General features: G+C 43.4%; 1 protein-coding gene and 1 long non-coding RNA gene across 2 annotated transcripts in view; both read left to right on the top strand.

Annotated features, from left to right (window-relative positions):
• The window catches only part of LOC126990185 (homeobox protein cut-like), a 41016-nt gene that overhangs the window by 2523 nt on the left and 19732 nt on the right, over positions 1-18761 (top strand). Inside the window, exons 3-5 of the mRNA XM_050848735.1 lie at positions 1391-1689; positions 2614-2820; positions 14815-15104. Of these exons, the coding sequence (XP_050704692.1) occupies positions 1391-1689; positions 2614-2820; positions 14815-15104 (796 nt within the window). The remainder of the gene's footprint in view (positions 1-1390; positions 1690-2613; positions 2821-14814; positions 15105-18761) is intronic.
• On the top strand, positions 4014-4861 carry LOC126990184 (uncharacterized). Its single transcript, XR_007744107.1, has 3 exons — positions 4014-4132; positions 4167-4319; positions 4354-4861. It is a non-coding gene; the product is annotated as an uncharacterized LOC126990184 (long non-coding RNA).

Raw genomic sequence — 18761 nt, 5'->3', positions numbered from 1 at the left:
TTACTGTCCCTTCCCTTCCCTTCCCTTCGCTCCCCTTTTCTCTTCCCTTACTCTCCCTTTCCCTTCTCTTCCCTTTCCTCAACTTCCTTTTCCTATACCTTACTCCCCTTCCCCATCCTGTTCCTACCCTTCCCTTCCCTTCCCCTTCCATCCCTTACTATCCCTTCCCTTCCTTTCCTCTCTGATTCACATTTCATCCCATTCCATCCCAATTCAACCTTGATCTTCCATCCCACTCCTTGCCTCTCCCTCCCCACACCTTCTCATCCTTACCCATCCCGTTCCCACCCACCCCAACCTTCAACATCCCCCCCCCCCCCCTTCAAGTGCGTTATGGTGGGGAGCTTGAGCGCCTCCCTGACCGGATATAACTCGAAGATAATAGTGATGAGGGCGCCCAATTAAGGCCACAGATAATCATGCTTCGGCTTCACACGGCGGATCGGAAGCGGGGGAGAGAGCGAAGGAGGGAGGGAGAGAGGGAGAGGTGTGTATGAGGCAGGAACTTGTGGGTTGAGGTAGCTGGGGATCGGGATTGGAGAGAGAGGTAATGAGGTGAGGGAGGCAGTGAGGAGGAACCTTAATTAGGGGGAGGGAGGTAGAGATGGAGAGACTGTACCTAGCTATCCCTCTGTCTCCCCCCCCCTCGCTCTCTCTCTCTCTCTCTCTCTCTCTCGTAATAGGTAGTGGAGGTAGATCATGAAATAAGAACATGCGAATCGGTTTTGTGGTTTTTTGTTAATTGAAAAAAGACAGGAAAGGGAAATAGAAAGACAGGAGGAGGGGTTTTAGACAGCATTGAAGTGAAAAACCATTCCTCTCTTCGACCCTCTGTCTTTTGGGGTAGAAGGGTAGGTGTGTGATAGCTGGAAATAGGTGAGACTTAGGGGAAACTTAACTATACTCTCTCTGTCTCTTGGGATATACAGGCAGTCGCGTGGGGGAGATAAATAGGAGAGACATAAGGAGAAACTCAACTATCTCATAAAGTAACCATTCTGTTTCTCTCTTGTCTCTCGAAGTAGGAAGGCAGTCATGTGAGGGAGGGAAAGGTGAAATAAAGGAAAGGGAGAGGAGACAATCAAGAGAGAGAGAGAGAGAGAGAGAGAGAGAGAGAGAGAGGGGAAGAAAAAACGTAACTATCCTCTTTTAATGAAGGGTAGAGCAAAAAAAGGAAATGGGTTAGTCGGGAAGGCACAGTTTTAGGGAAGAGAGATTACCGTAGGAGAGTGTACAGTTGTCTGGTGAAGGTTCTTTTAACTGTTCTGAGGTAGGAATTGTGTATTGGGCACCATATATGTATACCCCTTGTGTGCTGTGTGTGTGTGTGTGTGTGTTTGATTCTATGTGCTAACGTGTCTCCCCCCTCCCCCTCCCCTCTCCCCCCCAGCAGCCCCCTTACGCGAGACGCCAGACCACGCATGCGCAAAATAGGCAACGACGATATGCCTGAAGAGAAGGTCGCCAGAATCTACCAAGACGAACTGATGAAGCTGATGTCGCGGCCCCAGGAGCCCCCGCTGCCCCTGCCCCGCGACCCCCAGTACCCCGGCATCCTGTTCCCCTTCCTAGGCCAGACGCTGCTCTTCAACCGGTCCCACGAGGAGGTCAAGATGGCCCTGGACGCTTACCACCAGGAACTCGGGAAACTCCAGAGCTCGGCAACGGGTGTGGGACTCGGCGCCGCTGGTACGTTGGAAAGAGACAGACATGTTGAAGAAATAGACAGACAGACAGATGGACAGGAAACAGAGACAGATAATGAGAGGAAAGAATAGTGCAGTAAGGAAGTAATGATAATGAGGATGATAAAAATAACAACAACAATAAGTCTATATAAATAACGAAAAAAAAATGATGAGGGTGGTGGTGATGGTGGTGATGGTGGTAGTGGTATTCTGGTGGTGTGTATGGTGATGATGGTGATTGGTGGTGATGATGGTGGTGATGGTGATAGTGTTCTGGTGGTGTTTATGGTGATGATGGTGATTGGTGGTGGTGATGATGGTGGTGATGGTGATAGTGTTCTGGTGGTGTTGATGATGATGATGGTGATTGGTGGTGGTGGTGATGATGGTGGTGATGGTGATAGTGTTCTGGTGGTGGTGATGATGATGATGGTGAGAATAATGAAGATAACGATACTTGTCTTTCCTTTCGTTTTCTTTTATTTCTGCCATATTTTAATTCTTCAGTTTTTGTTACGACTACTACTACTACTGTATCTTCTATTTCAACTAACACATAATATTCTTCCATCTACGTTAATATTTCCACTAATTCATGACTTTCCTTTCCTTCTAATATTTCAACTAACCCTTCTAATATCCCAACTAACACATATTACTACTACTACTACTACTACTACTACTACTACTACTTTTCCTCCTTCAATCCGTACTCTGTTCCTACATTTTCATTCTAATTTAAAGCGAAGAAATGAACACAAAAAAACAACAACTAAAAAACAATGAATTAAAGAAAAACAAATACAAAACAAAAATACACGTAAAAACACACTAAAAACAAAAACAACAAATACGACTTCAACATCACAATTTCTCTTTTTAAGCTCATTCTAACCCCACACCTCCTCTCCCCCCCAACCCATAGGACTCGCTCTGGGCGGCGCTGGAGGCCTGGGCGTTGGCGTGGGCGGAGCCGTGGGTATGGGCATCGGGCTGGGGGCTGGCGGCCTCCACAACGGCGCCCAAGATCTCTCCCTGCCCAAGCGAGAACAGAGGACCCTGGACGATGACGAAGACGGGAGGAACCTCAGTGCTGCCTCGCCTTTCTGTCCCCGAACTAAGGCTGAGACGAGTAAGTGTTAACGAGTGAGTGAGGGAGTGTGTGTGAGAGAAAGTGGGTGTTAGTGAGTGCGTGGGTGACTGGAAGAAGGACGGAGTGCATGGGAGAGAGAGTGAGTTCTGTGGGAGCGATTGAGAGGGTGTGAAAGGAGAGGAAATATGAAAGGAGGTAAAAGAAAGAAAAGAAGGAACATAGGAACATAGACTGTGAGTGTTAGTGAGTGCGTGGGTGCCTGGGAGAGGGACGGAGTGTATGGGAGAGTGAGTGAGTTGCGTGGGAGAGATTGAGAGGGTGTGAGAGGGGAGGAAGTGTGAATTTGACGAGAAGAGAAAGAAATGAGGGAAAAGAGAAAATTAAATAAGAAAGGAGAGACAGATAGATGGAAGTAAAGATGGAAATGGGAGAGGAGACGATTAGAAAGGAGAGAGAAAAGAGAAAGAAATGGGAGGAAAAGAGAAATAGAAATTGGAAAGGAGAGAAAGATAGATGGAAGTGAAGACGGAAATGGGAGAGGAGACGATTAGAAATGAGAGAGAAAAGAGAAAGAGAGAAGATAAAATGGTAGAGAAAGGAAAAAAAAGAGGAAGTAGGAGAGAGAGAAAAGGTGAAGAAAGGAGAAGGAGAAATCATAGGAAAGGGGAATGAAAGGGAGTTTGGAGAGAAAAGAAGATAGGAAGAGGGAAAAGAAAGGAGAAAGTATTTTTGAGAAAGTGGGAAAACAGAAGAAAAAAAAACATATGCACAGAAAGAGACAGACATGTTGAAATAGATAGACAGACAGACAGGAAACAGACAAACAATGATAGAAAAGAACAGTGCATTAAGGAAGTAATAACAATGAGGATAATAAAAATAACAACAACAACAATAGGTCAATAAAATAGCAATGAAATGAAACTATATGAAACAACACGAAAGACACAGAAAACCAACTCTCTCTCTCTCTCTCTCTCTCTCTCTCTCTCTCTCTCTCTCTCTCTCTCTCATTATTCAAACTCAACTTGCAGATGTTTTTTTCTTTCTTTTTTCTTTCATTATAATTATCATCCAACCTTTCCTCTTTTTTTTTCTTTTTTTCTCGCTTCTAAACAACACCTGGACGAGAGGTTAGCAAGGCCAGGTAGACCATATGGTGTTACTGTTGTTGTTATTGTTGTTGTTGGTGGTGGTGGTGGTTGGGGGGGGGGGGGGAGCACGAGAATATAATTAAACAAAAAAAAAAAAGATGATAGGTTGCGTCGGTAATTGTGTAGAGGTTAATTCAGTCACCAGGTAAAGTCAGTCACCAGGTAAAGTCAAGTCACCAGGTAAATTTAGTCACCAGGTAAAGTCAGTCACCAGGTAAATTAAGCCACCAGGTAAAATCAGTCACCAGGTAAATTAAGTCACCAGGTAAAATCAGTCACCAGGTAAATTAAGTCACCAGGTAAAATCAGTTACCAGGTAAATTAAGTCACCAGGTAAAATCAGTCACCAGGTAAATTAAGTCACCAGGTAAAATCAGTCACCAGGTAAATTAAGTCGCCAGGTAAAATCAGTCACCAGGTAAATTAAGTCACCAGGTAAAATCAGTCACCAGGTAAATTAAGTCACCAGGTAAAATCAGTCACCAGGTAAAATCAGTCACCAGGTAAATTAAGTCACCAGGTAATCTCAGGTATGGATCACTCTGGTTCACCTAGTCACCAGTAATTAAGTCGCCAGGTTAGAGGACTTACTTGATAAATGAAAGAAGAAAAAAGAATGAAAGAAAAGTTGGAAAAAAAGTAGTTTGAGAAAGTATTATGTAGAAAGTAAGATGATGAAGGAAGAAGAGAAAGAAAGAAGGAAGGAAAAAAGATAGGAAAAACGTGGAGAGAAAATAATGGGAGGAAAATAAGGTTGCATCAATATTTAAGTTCAAAGAAAATTTAGGAAGGAAAACAAGAAATAAGGAAAAAAATGATAGTTTGTGATAATATATACATAAGAAGAAAAAAAAGAGGAAAAGAAAGAAAATACGAAAAAGAGAAGAAGAAAACAGAGGGAGAGAGAGAGAGGAAATGAGATAATAGAAATAGGAAAAGAGAGATTGACCAACATTAGAGAGAGAGAGAGAGAGAGAGAGAGAGAGAGGTTCTAAGTTAAGTTCGGTATCAAGTCGGTATTTATTTAGCGGCCAAGATTTTCCCCCTGTCGCTGCCGGGGTGAGAAATTGCTCCTCTGCTCTATGTCTCGCGGGTGTTCTGTGTTTGTGTTTGATAAGGAAAAGACGTCTGTGCCGCGCTTGGCTTAATTATACTACGGCGAATTACACTTATCGGGTTACTTAGAAGAGGGGAGGTTACTTAGAACACTGACCTTTGCCTGCCCTAATTGTACTACTTATTATTATTGTTGTTGTTGTTTTTGTTGTTGTTGTTTTACTTGTTTTCTTCTTTTCCGACTTTTTTCTCTCACTCTTTTCTTCCGTTTTCTTTCTCTCCTTTCTCCTTGATTTTATTTTATTTTCCTCCTCCTCCTCCTCCTTCCTTCTTTCTTTCCTATGTTCCTTCTTTCTTTTCTTTCTTTTTCCTCCTTTCCTTCTCCTCCTCCTCCTCCTCCTCCTTCTTTTCTACATTTCTTCTTCCTTTCTTCCTTTTCTTTCGTCAACTCATTATCTTCAATCTACTTCCTCCTCCTCCTCCTCCTCCTCCTCCTCCTCCTCCTCCTCCTCCTCCCGCCCCAGGTCTTCTCGCCCCCCTTCCCGCCATTCATCAACGTTTAGTGGAACATTCAACGCCTCTCACGTCCCTTCCCGTCCCTTCCTCTTCCCTTCCCTTCCCTCCTTCCTCTTCCTCTTCCTCTTCCCTTCCCCAGTTTCCATCCCCGTCCCTTCTCCCTCCACCCCTTCACGTCCCCTTCCCTTCACCCCCTCTCTTCCTCTTCCCTTCCTCTCTTCCTCTTCCCTTCCTCTCTCCTCCTCCTCTTCCTCTTCCCTTCCTCCCTCTTCCTCCTCTTCCTCTTTCCTTCCTCTCTTCCTCCTCTTCTTCCCTTCCTCTCTCTTCCTCCTCTTCCTCTTTCCTTCCTCTCTTCCTCCTCTTCTTCCCTTCCTCTCTCTTCCTCCTCTTCCTCTTCCCTTCATCTCTCCTCCTCTTCCTCCTCTTCCTTCCTTCCCTCTTCCTTCCTCTTCCTTCCTCTCTTTCCTCTTCTTCCCTTCCTTCCTCTCTCTCTTCCTCCCTTCCTCTTCCTTCCTCTCTCTCATCCTCCCTCTTCCTCTTCCCTTCCTCTCTCTTCCTCCTCTACCTCTTCCCTTCCTCTCTTCCTCCTCTTCCTGTTCCCTTCCTCGTCACTTCTTCTCCATCCCACCCGTCCCCTCTCGTTCCCTTCTCTCTCACTCTCTCTTCCTCCTCCTCCTCCTCCTCCTCCCTCCGCTCTGGTTGATCGGATATGCTAGCAAATCATCAAAATTTATGCCCCTCCCTCTATTTGTCGCTGTCAGTGTGAAGTTTTTGTTAATTCTACTGTCTGTCTGTCTGTCTGTATGTATGTATGATCTCTCTCTCTCTCTCTCTCTCTCTCTCTCTCTCTCTCTCTCTCTCTCTCTCTCTCTACTTATTTTCCTTATTTTTCACCTAGTTTTCCTTATTTTCCTTTATTTTTATCATTTCTTTCCTATTCCCTTTTCCATTCCTTACTATCTCTCTCTACTTCCTTCCTCTATTCCTTCTACTTCCCTTCTCTCTTCTGTCTCTCTTTCTCTCTATCTATCTATCCATCTATCTATCTGTATCTGTCTATCTATCTATTACTTCACTTCCTTCTCTTCCCTCCTCCCTTCCTCCCTCCTCTTCCTCTCTCCACCTTTCCTTCTCCCTCCCTCCCCTTCCTCTTCCTCTCTCCACCTTTCCTTCTCTCTCCCTCCCTCCCTCGCGCCCTCCCAAACACGTGTACGAATTCCAGGATGATCTAGGACCCTCGCCGCCGCGCCCCAAGGCAGGAAAGATGCATACGTAATGTTCTCTAATCACAGGATGGACTGGGCTTAATGGTCGCGATTAAAAGGGAAGTTGAAGCGATTAGTAAAGGTGATTAGTGCCCAGTAGCGATTGGGAATGTAATGGTGTGCCCCGAGGAGGAGGAGGAGGAGGAGGAGGAGGAGGAGGAGGAGGGGGGGTAAGCTGAGGATGATGAGAGAGAAAAGATTTGAAATGCGATGTGTGGAATATAATGGTGTGTAAAGAAGAGGAGGAGGAGGAGGAGGAGGAGGAGGAAGGGAAGACAGAGGAGGAGGAGGAGGAGGAGGGTACGAGGCGTGTGAGGTGTGAATGAAAAAAAAAGAAAGGTGAGAGAGGAAGGAAATGGAAGAGGAGGAGGAGGAGGAGGAGGAAGAGAAGGAAAAGAGAAGAAGAGGAAGAGAAGAAGAGTGAAAGATCAGGAGGAAGGGGAGATAGAGGAGAAGGAGGAATGAAAAAAAAAGAAGAAAGGTGAGAGAGAAAATGGAAGAGGAGGAGGAGGAAGAGAAGGAAAAGAGAAGAGAAGAGAAACAGAAGATGGAGGAGGAGGAGGAGCGAATGAAAAAAAAAAGGTGGAAGAGAAGGAAATGGGAGAGGAGAAGTAGAAGGAAGAGAAGGAAAAGAGAAGAAGAGGAGGAGGAGGAGAAGAGTGAGAGGTGGGGAGGAAGGGAAGAGAAATTAGGAGAGATGGGAAGTGAGATTGCAAGACAAGGAGAAAAAATTGACGGGAATGGAGAGAGATGGAAGAGTGAGAGAGGGAAGAAGAGGAATGGGAGATAATGAGAGAAGAGGAGACAGGAGGAGGAGGAGGAGGAAGAAAGAAAAAAGAATCACAATAGAAAAAGAAAGATAAAAAGGAAAATAAAGAACAAAAAGACAAGATTAAAAGTAAACAAAACTGATGCAATGCAGATTAGAGAGAGAGAGAGAGAGAGAGAGAGAGAGAGAGAGAGAGAGAAACGCGGGAGGTATAGTCATCAAATCACTAAAATGTCTTGGTAACCACACACACACACACACACACACACACACACACACACACACACCGCTCCTTGTCTTCCCTCCCTTCCCCTCCCTCCCCATTCCCTCCCTCTCTCCCTCCTTTCCTCATTCTATCCATCTCCCTTCTTTTTTCCTCTCCCTCCCTCTCTCTCTCTCTTCTTTCCTTCTCCCTATTCCCTATTTTATCTCCTCTCTCTGTGCCTCCATCTCTCCACATCTCTCCTTCCCTCCTTCCTTCCTTCCTTCCTTCCTTCCTCTCTTCTCTTCCTTTCTTCCTTTCTTTTCTTTACCTTTTTCTTCATATTTTCCTTCTTTTTCCTTAAGATATTTTACTTGTTTTCAATACGTATGTAGGACAATGATGTGTGTGTGTGTGTGTGTGTGTGTGTGTGTGTGTGTGTGTGTGTGTTCCTAACGTCATTCCGTTGAGAGAGAGAGAGAGAGAGAGAGAGAGAGAGAGAGAGAGAGAGAGAGAGAGAGAGAGAGATCTTGGTCGCGATTATGTCTGAACCACGCTTTATTGTGGAAGAGGAGGAGGAGGAGGAGGAGGAGATAAGTGTGTGGGGCGTAGGAGGAGGCGTGGGAGGAGGAGGAGGAGAGGAGAAGGAGGAGGAGGAGGAAGAGGAGGAGGAGGAGGAGGAGGTGTGTTTTTAGGACGTCTGGGTGATCTTCTTGAGAGAGAGAGAGAGAGAGAGAGAGAGACATTCTTTATGCAAACAGTCTGATAGTTACGCTTATTTTACGTGTGTGTGTGTGTGTGTGTGTGTGTGTGTGTGTGTGTGTGTGACTTTAGGAAGGAAGGTTTAAATAGCTGAGAAAAGTATAAAAAAAAAAAAGCTAAAAATGGCTAGAAAAGATAAAAAAAACTAATGATATCTTGGAAAATGCTGGAAAAGATTAAAATGAAAAGTGAAAAGATTAAAAAAAGGGCAAGAAATTTAAAAGGAAGACTAAAAAAAAAAAAAGCTTGGAATTGCTAGATAAGCTTAAGAATAATCAGAAGAAAAGCTTGGGGGGAAAACTAAAGAAGGTTAATTAAGGAAAGGTAGGTGAGGCTTGGGCAGGTAGGAGAAGGTTAGGGAAAGCTTGGCAGGGAAAGGTAAGGGGGGGGGGGGGGGGGAGAAGGGGAAGTGGGTAAACTACAGAAGATAGAATGGGTAATGGAAGAGTATTGTTGTTGTTGTTTTTGTTGTTGTTGTTATTGTTGTATTTTTTCTCTCTCTCTCTCTCTCTCTCTCTCTCTCTCTCTCTCTCTCTCTCTCTCTCGCGTGTGTGCAATGGGCGTGTCTAAAATGAAAACATGCATCGTAGAAGTGACAATTTTCATTATATTTTTCTGACTCTCCCTTCCCTGTCTGCCCTGAACCCCATACTTACCATTAACCCATATGACTCTAAGGGGAAATACAGCTCTCTATTATTTCTCCGTAAAAAGACATAGAGGGAATGATAAGGGAGGTAATAGATAGCATTTTGTTGGTAGGAATGTGTGTATTTTTCTTGCAATCCAAATCCCATTACATAGTCTTAAGTGAACCCATTTTTTCTGGAGGTATAAGACAGCTTTCCCTCCTCTCCCCATAAAGGAATCAATGGGTAATGGGGAAAGGGTAATAGGGAGAGAAGTGAGGTCAATATTAATGGGTCAACCAAGGTCATACGAGACTAACCCATATGATGCTAATGGAGAGATGCAGGCTCTTTTCCTATCTCCCCATTAGGTAAGAGATGAATTAATGGAGAAGATTTAAAAGTGCGTAGGTAATATGGAAACAATAATAGGGAAGAAATATTTGGTATATATTCAGTGAGGCAATTTCTCCATCTCCCTATTAAGAGATGAAGTAGATAATAGGGGAAGGGTATTAGGAAGATAGGGGGGTATAAGGGAGAACAGGGAGTATGAGGAAGAGTGAGGAAGTATGAGGAAGAGAGGGAGATTATACAGGAAGACATGGGAAGGGAGTTTGGGGAAGAGTGAGGAAATATGAGGAAGAGGGAGAGTATACAGGAAGACATGGGAAGGGAGTTTGAGGAAGAGTAATGAGTATGAGGAAGAGGGAGAATATACAGGAAGACATGGGAGGTATAAGGAAGAATCAGGAATCATAAGAGAGAGTCAGGAAGGTTCAAATAAGGGCCAGGGAACAGGGAGAGTATCAGGGGGTACAAGGGAGAGTTTATGAGTATAAGGGAGCGTAGAGGAGTGTCAGGGGGTACAAGGGAGAGTTAATGGGTACAAGGGAGAGTTAATGAGTACGAGGGAGTATAAGGGAGTGTCAGGGAGCGTGCGACAACTCCCCCAAAGTCTTTATCGCATAGTTGGTTGAGTTGTCTCCAAAGCGAGTCTCCTTGCGTGTTGTGTCTGGGACCGTTCATCATGCCCACTTGCCTCCTCCTCCTCCTCCTCCTCCTCCTCCTCCTGTTCTTCCTCCTCTCCGGGTGCTCTCTCATGAAGGACAAAAACGATGAGAAACAATGGGAAGAGTGGAAGGAAGGAAGGAAGGAGGGATGAATGGAAGGAAGGAAGGAGGGAGGAACGAATGAATGAAAGGAAGGAAGAAGAGAGGAAAGAGAGAATATAGCAAAGAAGAAAGGAAGGAAGAATAGATGAAAGGGAAGGAAGGAAGGAATAGGAAAAAGAGGGAAGGAAGAAAGGAAGAGAGGTAAAGAACATAGCAAAGAAGAAAGCAAGGAAGAATAGATGAAGGGGAAGGAAGGAAGGAATAGAGCAAAGAGAGAATGAAGGAAAAAAGGAAGGAAGGAAATAAGGAATAGGGGAAAGAGGGAAGGAAAAAAGGATGGAGGGAAAGAAAGGAAGGAAAAAGAGAGGAAAGAGAGAATGAACCAAAGAAGGAAGGAAGGAAAAGAAGAATTAGAATGAATGACGGAATGCGAATGAACGACTAAGCACACACACACACACACACACACACACACACACACACACACACACACACACACATCTACATCCACGCTTTTTCTCATCAATTTCTTCTCCACGCGAATTACTTTTTTTTTTCTCTCCGTCTCTCTCCCTCCCTCCGTCATCTCCCTTCTTCCTTCCTTGTCACGGTCACATTAGTTTCACCCTTCCTTCCTCCTCCTCCTCCTCCTCCTCCTCCTCCTCCTCCTCAGTAAATGCATCATCCTTTAAGCGCCCACAAAAAACGGAGTCAGCAGATGTTGGCTTAAGGGAGTGTCGGGCGGTTTTTTTTCTTCTTTTTTTGTCTTCCTTACATCCCGTTTTCTTTAACTTTAGCATTCCCGTTTTCCTTTTTTGTCCTCCGGTTTTGTTTCTTTTGTTTTAGGTTTGTTTTTTAAGTTTTAGACACACACACACACACACACACACACACACACACACACACATACACACACACGCGAACGCAGTCTTTGAACTTCTATAAAAGGGAAAACTATAAAGATTTGAACGTGCAACAGATGGGATTAGAATGCTTAAAGTTTATTGTCTCATTTTTTCATTCATTTATTCTTATCTTTATTCCTTTTTTTTTACTTGTTTTAGTGTTTTCTTATACAACATAAGACACGCACACACCACCTGTCTACGCCCATAAAAGGAAAATAGTGTTTGTACGTATAACAAATGACTGACTGACTGACCGATTGATTGACTGAAAGTGGTTGAGTTAGTTATTTAGTGACTGACTGACTGACTGACTGACTGATTGATAAGCGGATCGAGAGAGTGATTGAGTTAGTGACTGACTGACTGAATGCTTGACTTCCTGCCTGACTGACTGACTGACTGACTGAGCAACTGAGTGAGTGATTGACCGATTGCTCCACTGACTAACTGACTGACAGAGAAAGAGCGTGTCTGTCTTTGTGTGATAGTGAGGGAAGGAGTGAGGGAGAGAGGAAGGATATGAATGAGTATGCGTGTGAGTGTGGGAGGGAAGGAGTGAGTGAGTAAAGAGAGAGAGAGAGAGAGAGAGAGAGAGAGAGAGAGAGAGAGAGAGAGAGAGACTGACAGAAGCATAGACAAGCAGAAGTAGGATAAAAAGAAACGGAGAGAGAAACATAGATAGAGAAATAGGAAAAGAAGAAGCAAAGAACATAGATAGACAGAAATAGGGAAAAAAAAGACAGAGAAAAACATAGATAGACAGAAACAGGAAAGAAAAGAAGCAGAGAAGAACATAGATAAGCAGAAATAGGGAAAAAAAAGAGAGAAAAACATAGATAGACAGAAACAGGAAAAAAAGGAGACAGGAGTAGGATAAAAAAGAGACAGATAGACAGATAAAAGTATTGTAGAGCGCCTGTTTGCTATTCCCGGGCCGTCAGCAGTCGTCTAATCTGCGGGAAATATGAGTGTGACGAGCGAGGCAGGAACGGCAGTCATCTGGGCTAATACGAGGGATGACTAATGCCCGGCCGAGACAATGAAGGGACTGGGCCCGCCGCTACATATTGGCATTTTATGATAATTTCTTCTTGCAGTACAGGCAGGGAGGGAGAGAGGGAGGGGGAAGGGAGGGAGGGAGAGTGGATTGTTGCAAGGCTATTTATCAAGTGAGGGAGAAAAAATAGACAGGCAAACAGACAGACAGACGGACAGACACAAAGATGAAGACATATATAGATAGATACAGACAGACAGAGAGACAGACAGACACAGAAAGGAAGACATACATAGACAGATACAGACAGACAGACAGGCAACTAGACACGGAGATAGACAGACAGACAGGCAACTAGACACGAAGATAGACATACTGAAACAGACATACGCACATACAAACACACACAAACACACATACAGACAGACAAACACAAAACACTAAAAAAAAAAAAACACTAACTAACTTTCCCATCAAAACAAAATGAAGCAAAAATAAAAAGAAAACGAAAAATGTAAATAAAAATAGACATGATAAATGAAGCGTATAGCGAACAAACGAACAAACACTAATGAGAATAAAGATGACGCGGATTAGAAGGAAAAGAAAACGGGAAGTGGTAATGAATAAGTAAATGAGAGACACTTAAGAGAAGGAGGAGGAGTAGGAGGAGGAGGAGGAAAAAAGATAAGATAAATAAGAAGGAGGAGGAGGAGGGAAGGAGAAGGCAGAAGGAAGGAAGGAAGGAAGGAGAAGAGGAACAGAGGAAGGGAAGACAAAAGAGGAGGAGGAGGAGGAGAAGAAGGGAAAACTGAAGGAAATAAAAACAAAAGGAAGAATAAGGAAAGAAGAGAAGAAGGAAGAGAAGGAGATGAAGAAGGGAAGATAGGATGCAAGGAATAAAGAAAGAGGAAAATAGAAAGGAAAGAAGAGGAGAAGGAAAATATTTGGATGGAAGGAGAGATAGAAGGAAAGGCATGACACAGGAGAGAGAGGGAGGGAGGGAGGAGAAGGAAGATTAGGAGATAGGAAATGTAGGATGAAGGGTAAGAGGAATTGAAGGAGGTCAAGGAGGAAGGAATTACTAAGAAGGGAGGATGGAGGAGGAGGAGGAGGAGGAGTAAGAAGGATAGGAGGGGAAGGAGGGGGGAGGTAAGAGGGAGGGAGGGAGAGGCGTAAATCGTCTTGTGTTTATTCAGCTGTGTCTCATTGTTTCTCGGGGGGGGGGGGGGGTAGGGGTGGTGGTGGAGGGGGGGGGTAGTGGTGGGGGGGGGGGGTAGGGGGGGGAGGTGAATGAAAAATTGTGAATGGTGATGGAAAGTATGTATGTGATAAGTGAGAGAGAGAGAGAGAGAGAGAGAGAGAGTTAATTATATACTTCTCTCTGTTTATTGTCTTTTTTTTATATCCTTAACAACTATCTAAGTAATGTCTATGTAAGTCTCTATGTATTTGTAATCTCAAGAGTCAAATTATTACTACTACTATTATTATTATTATTATTATTATTATTATTATTATTGCTCCTTCATTTTCACTATTACAGTTATGACAATTTACACAGTCTCCTTTATATATATTCCTAATGACCAGTCAACGCCCCCACCACTCCCCTCCCCCCCCCCATTGGCCGTACACACCTGTCTCATCACCTCACACCTGTATACACCTGCCTCTCACACTAAGTCACCTGTATGTCATCTTCACACCTGTCGGAATGTTTTCACTTCCTCACCTGTTCTCACCTTTGCATACCTTGGCACCTGTTCACACCTGCATAATCACCCACTAAGACACCGGTACCTCGTCATTCGCACACCTGTCACACGTACGAGCTTTGATGATTGCCTCCACATCTGTCTTTACCTGTCTCTCACTCACTTCGTCTTACCTGTAAATGTGTGATAATTAAACCTTTTATCTCACCTTCAGCGCACTTTTTCTTTCATTCTGTTTACCTTTTATCGTTTTGTTTGCATATTTTAATCACGTCTTTATACTTTCCAATCCAATTCACACTCCATGACGCTTATTTCCATTTTAAGAACTTTTTTTTTCATTCTCTTTCCAACTTTACCACCTGTGATTACTTATTCATAATCTAATACCACATCATTCCACTTTCCAATCACTTTTCCACACAATAACTCCTTTTTTTCTATCTGAACCACACTTCCTTTCATCCTAATCACCTTTTAATGAACTCAAAACACACCTGCCTGCTCACCTGTTTACATACACTGATTGGAGTTAATACCACATAATTCCACTTCCCAATCACTTTTCCACACAGTAACACCTTTTTCCTACCTGTACCACACTTCCTTTCATCCTAATCACCTTTTAATTAACTCAAAACACACCTGCCCGCTCACTTTCCCACACAATAACACCTTTTTCCTACCTGTACCACACTTCCTTTCATCCTAATCACCTTTTAATTAACTCAAAACACACCTGCCCGCTCACTTTCCCACACAGTAACACCTTTTTCCTACCTGTACCACACTTCCTTTCATCCTAATCACCTTTTAATTAACACAAAACACCTGCCCGCACACCTGTTTACACGCACTGATTGGAGGCCGTGTCACCTGCCCACCACCCACTCAGTCCTGCTCATGTGCACCTCCTCCCTCACGCACTCCCTTCACCCCCAGGTCTCAATACGGCAACCTCCCTGAGTAGTCTGAGCACGCCCACACCACTCAGCAACCTTGTAACTCCCATCACCTCCATCGCAGTTAGCAGTAGCAGCGGCGGCGAAGACTGTGTGTCCGCCTCGCCCCTCCAACGCATGGCTTCGATCACCAACTCGCTCATGACGGGCCCGACCATCTCCACGAATTCCTCGGTGCCCCAGAAGCCCCTGAAGGCGATCCTGCCCCCCATCACCCAACAACAGTTTGACCAGTACAGCAACATGAACACCGAGGAGATTGTCAAGAAGGTGAGTGTTGATTTGGATTGGTTGATTGGGTGATTGGTTTTGGGATAGGGATAAGTGTGTTTTGTGGTATATTATATGATCGTCGAGAAGGTGAATGTTGATTTGGATTGGGTATTTGGATTGGGTGATTGGTTTTAGTATAGGTAAGTGTGTTTTGTAGTATGTATATTATTTTTACAGTGTAGAAAGTAGCTCAAGGGCAGAAAAGAAAACAATAATGAGGAAAAAACAGCCCGTCAAGGTGATTGTTGATTTGGATTGGGAACTGTTTAGTGATTGGGTGATTGGTTTTAGTTTAGGTAAGTGTGTTTTGCGGTATATATATTATGTTTACAGTGTAGGAAGTAGCTCAAGGGCAGAAAAGAAATTATTAATGAGAAAAACAGCCCACTAATCACTGCCCATATTAAAAAAAAAGAGTTTAGAAGCGACCAAAAGAGAGTTTGATTTGACTGATTGATTTGACTGACTGTTTGACTTAGTGATTGGTTGTGATATAGGTAAGTGGTGTGAACTAATTGACTGATTAACTGATTGGCTGACTGACTGTTTGGTTTAGATACAGGTAAGAGAAAGAGTTATTTTTCCTCAAGTTCTTAATTTTATGTTAGCGAAAAAGTCACACGCACACACCGATGCACACTAATTCCCACACACACACACACACGCACACAAACTCAAACACACACACACGCAACACACAGGAAATCACATAAAAACACCAACACACACACACACACACACGCAGAAAGTACCGGAATCACAAATCAGAATCGCAGGATATGGAGAAAAAAAAAACGATAATAATTCATAAAAAAAAACACAAAAAGGGACTCATACTAATTTTGGCAAACGTGATTACCTTCCCTTCCGTCTTTCCCTTTCCTTTTTTCCTCCTCTTCCCTTCCTTTCTCCCTTTTTTTTCCTCCTTTTCCCTTTCTCTCTCCTTTTTTCCCCAGCCTGACTTTCTCAACCTTCTCCCACTTTCTCGTGATTATCTCCCTTCCTTTCTTTCCCTTTCCTTTTTTCCTCCTCTTCCCTTCCTTTCTTCCTTTTTTTCCTCCTTTTCCTTTCTCCCTTTTTTCCTCGCCCTCTTTCTCGTTTTCCTCCTCTTTCCTCTCTTCCCTCTTTTCTCTCCTTTCTTTTATTTATCTTTTCCTTTCTCTCTTCTCTTTTCCATTGTATCTCTTATCCTTTAATACTCTTTCCCTTCCTTTCTCTTCCTTTCTATTTTTTTCTTATTTTCTCTATCTCCTCTTTTTTGCAATCCTTCCTTTCCCTTATGTTTCTTTCTTTCTCCATTCCCTTCTTTTCTTAGTCCATTTCTCTCTCCTCACCTTCCCTTCCTTTCTTTTTATATTCCATTCTTTCTTATCCCATTCATCTCCTTTTCTTTCGTATCCCATTCCTTCCTCAACACAACCCTTTCCTTCCTTTTCCTTCCTTTCCCTTCCCCCTTTATCTTCCTTTCCCTTCCTTTACCCTTCACTATCCATTCCTCCTTTCATCCCTTCCCTTCCCTTATACCTCAACACACAAACCTCTTAACCCTTCAATCCCCCCCACCCACCCCCTTCCCAAAAAGCTTTCCACACACCAACAGATGCTAAATAAATACCAACTCCCTCACGCCATTCTTGCATATCCGATCAGGGCAGGAAAATACCGCTGAGAGAGGAAGTAGAAGCGATAAAAGGGAATGGGATGGAGTCTGTTGTTGATGGTTAGACTTGATTCACGGGGACTCACGCAACTTACCTGTCCAATCTGTTTGTTATTAAGGGCAGGTAAGGTGTGTTTAGCCAGGTGATTACGGACACAACAACAGGTAACCAGGTACACTAGAATCATGCTCAGGTAAGGAAGGGTGGGGGATGGGAGGGGGGACATACGAACGAACGCACGAAAGGAAAGAATGACCCCCCCCACACCCCCTATTCCTCTCTCTCTCTCTCTCTTCCTCCTCCCTTTCTTTCCCCCTCTTCTCTCTCCTCTCTTCCTCCCTCTCTCTCTCTCTCTCTCTCTCTCTCTCTCTCTCTCTCTCTCTCTCTCTCTCTCTCTCTCTCTCTCTCTCTCTCTCTCTCTCATCATCTTTACACTTTCTCCCTTCTCTCCTCCTCTCCTTTTCTTTCTTTTCCTCATCCTTATCTCTTTCTCCTCTATTCCTCCTCTCTCCTTCTTCACCCTCCTCTTCCTTACTTCTCTTCCTTCCCTCCTCTCTCCCTCTTCTTCCTCCTCCTCTTCCTTAGCTAATTATCTTCGTCAACCAAATACTTCCTCTCTATACTGTTATTGTTTGTTTGTTTGTTTGTTTGTTTATGATACTCACCACAACCACCACCACCACCATCATCATCATCATCATCTCCACTTCAACCACCACCGCAAGACTACTCCACCATCATCATCACCGCCGCCACGCCTGATCACACCTGAGGCTTACCTGTACTCTCCCTTTCTCTCCAATAATCATCTTCTTTCTCACCTGTGTCTCTCCCTCCCCTCCTTTCCTCCACCCCCTCCCTCCTCCCTCCTATCAGTGTCCTTCCTTCTATCCTTAATATTGTTCCTGCTTTTCCTTCCTTTTTCTCTTTTACTTTCCTCCTTTTTCTTTTCTCCTTCCTTCGTTTCATTCTTTTTATATTCCTCTTTGCCCTCTGTTTCTTTTCTCTTTTCTTCTTCCCTCCTTCCCGTCTTTTCCATATTTCTCTTTCCCTTCTGTTTCTTTTCTCTTTTGTTTTCCTCCTTTTTTAATTTTGATCCCTGGGTTCCTCTTTTCCTTCCTTCTTTTTTTTCTTTTCTCTTTCTTTCCCTTCCTTTGTCATCTTCTTACCTTTTGTTTCCTTTTTCCTCTTCTGCTTTCCTTCTTCCTTAAATTTAAATCCTGTGTTCATCTTTTCTTTCCTTCTTTTCCTTTCCCCTCTCCTCCGCGCGGCCATCTGAAAAACACACACACACACACACACACACACACACACACACACACACACACACACACACACACACATGATACTGTTTCTCTCCTCTCACACACACTCGAATTAAAAAGAGAGACTCGGGGCACAAGAAGAGTCTCACATTTTACCGCCAACGCCTCGCCTAAGGTTTCACTCACCCCTTTTGGCGCCTCATAAAAAGACCGAACAGAAAAGACTTGGATACGAAAGAAAAAGAAAAGTATAAGGAGAAGGAGGTGAAGGAAGGGAAAGGAAAAGAAAGAGAAGGGAACTAATATATGTAAAAAGAAGAAAGAAAATCAGAAAGTGGAACAGAAGAGAAGAGGAAAAAATATATAAAGGGAAAAATGAGGAGGAGGAAGAAAATGGAAGAAACATGAGAGGAAAAAAAGAAGGAAAAAGTAAGAGAGATAGAAGAAAAAGGAGAACAAAAAGGAAGAGGAGGAGAGTTGGTATATTGTGTGTGAAGAAAAGAAGAAAGAAAGAAGAAAATTGAGAGAATGAAGTGAAGAAAAAGATGGGAAAAGAAAGAGGAGGAGGAGGAAAGGAGAAGGAAAGTGAGTATTGTGTATGAAGACAAAAAATGATACTACAATAATAATAATAATAATAATAATAATAATAATAATAATAATAATAATAATAATAATGTAGATCTTTTCATCGTATAATCATTGTCTTGGTTGTTGTTGTTTTCCTC

Source organism: Eriocheir sinensis, unplaced genomic scaffold (assembly GCF_024679095.1).
Source record: "Eriocheir sinensis breed Jianghai 21 unplaced genomic scaffold, ASM2467909v1 Scaffold148, whole genome shotgun sequence".
Classification (NCBI taxonomy): Eukaryota; Metazoa; Arthropoda; class Malacostraca; order Decapoda; family Varunidae; genus Eriocheir; species Eriocheir sinensis.
This window is presented reverse-complemented; position numbering and strand designations above follow the sequence as displayed.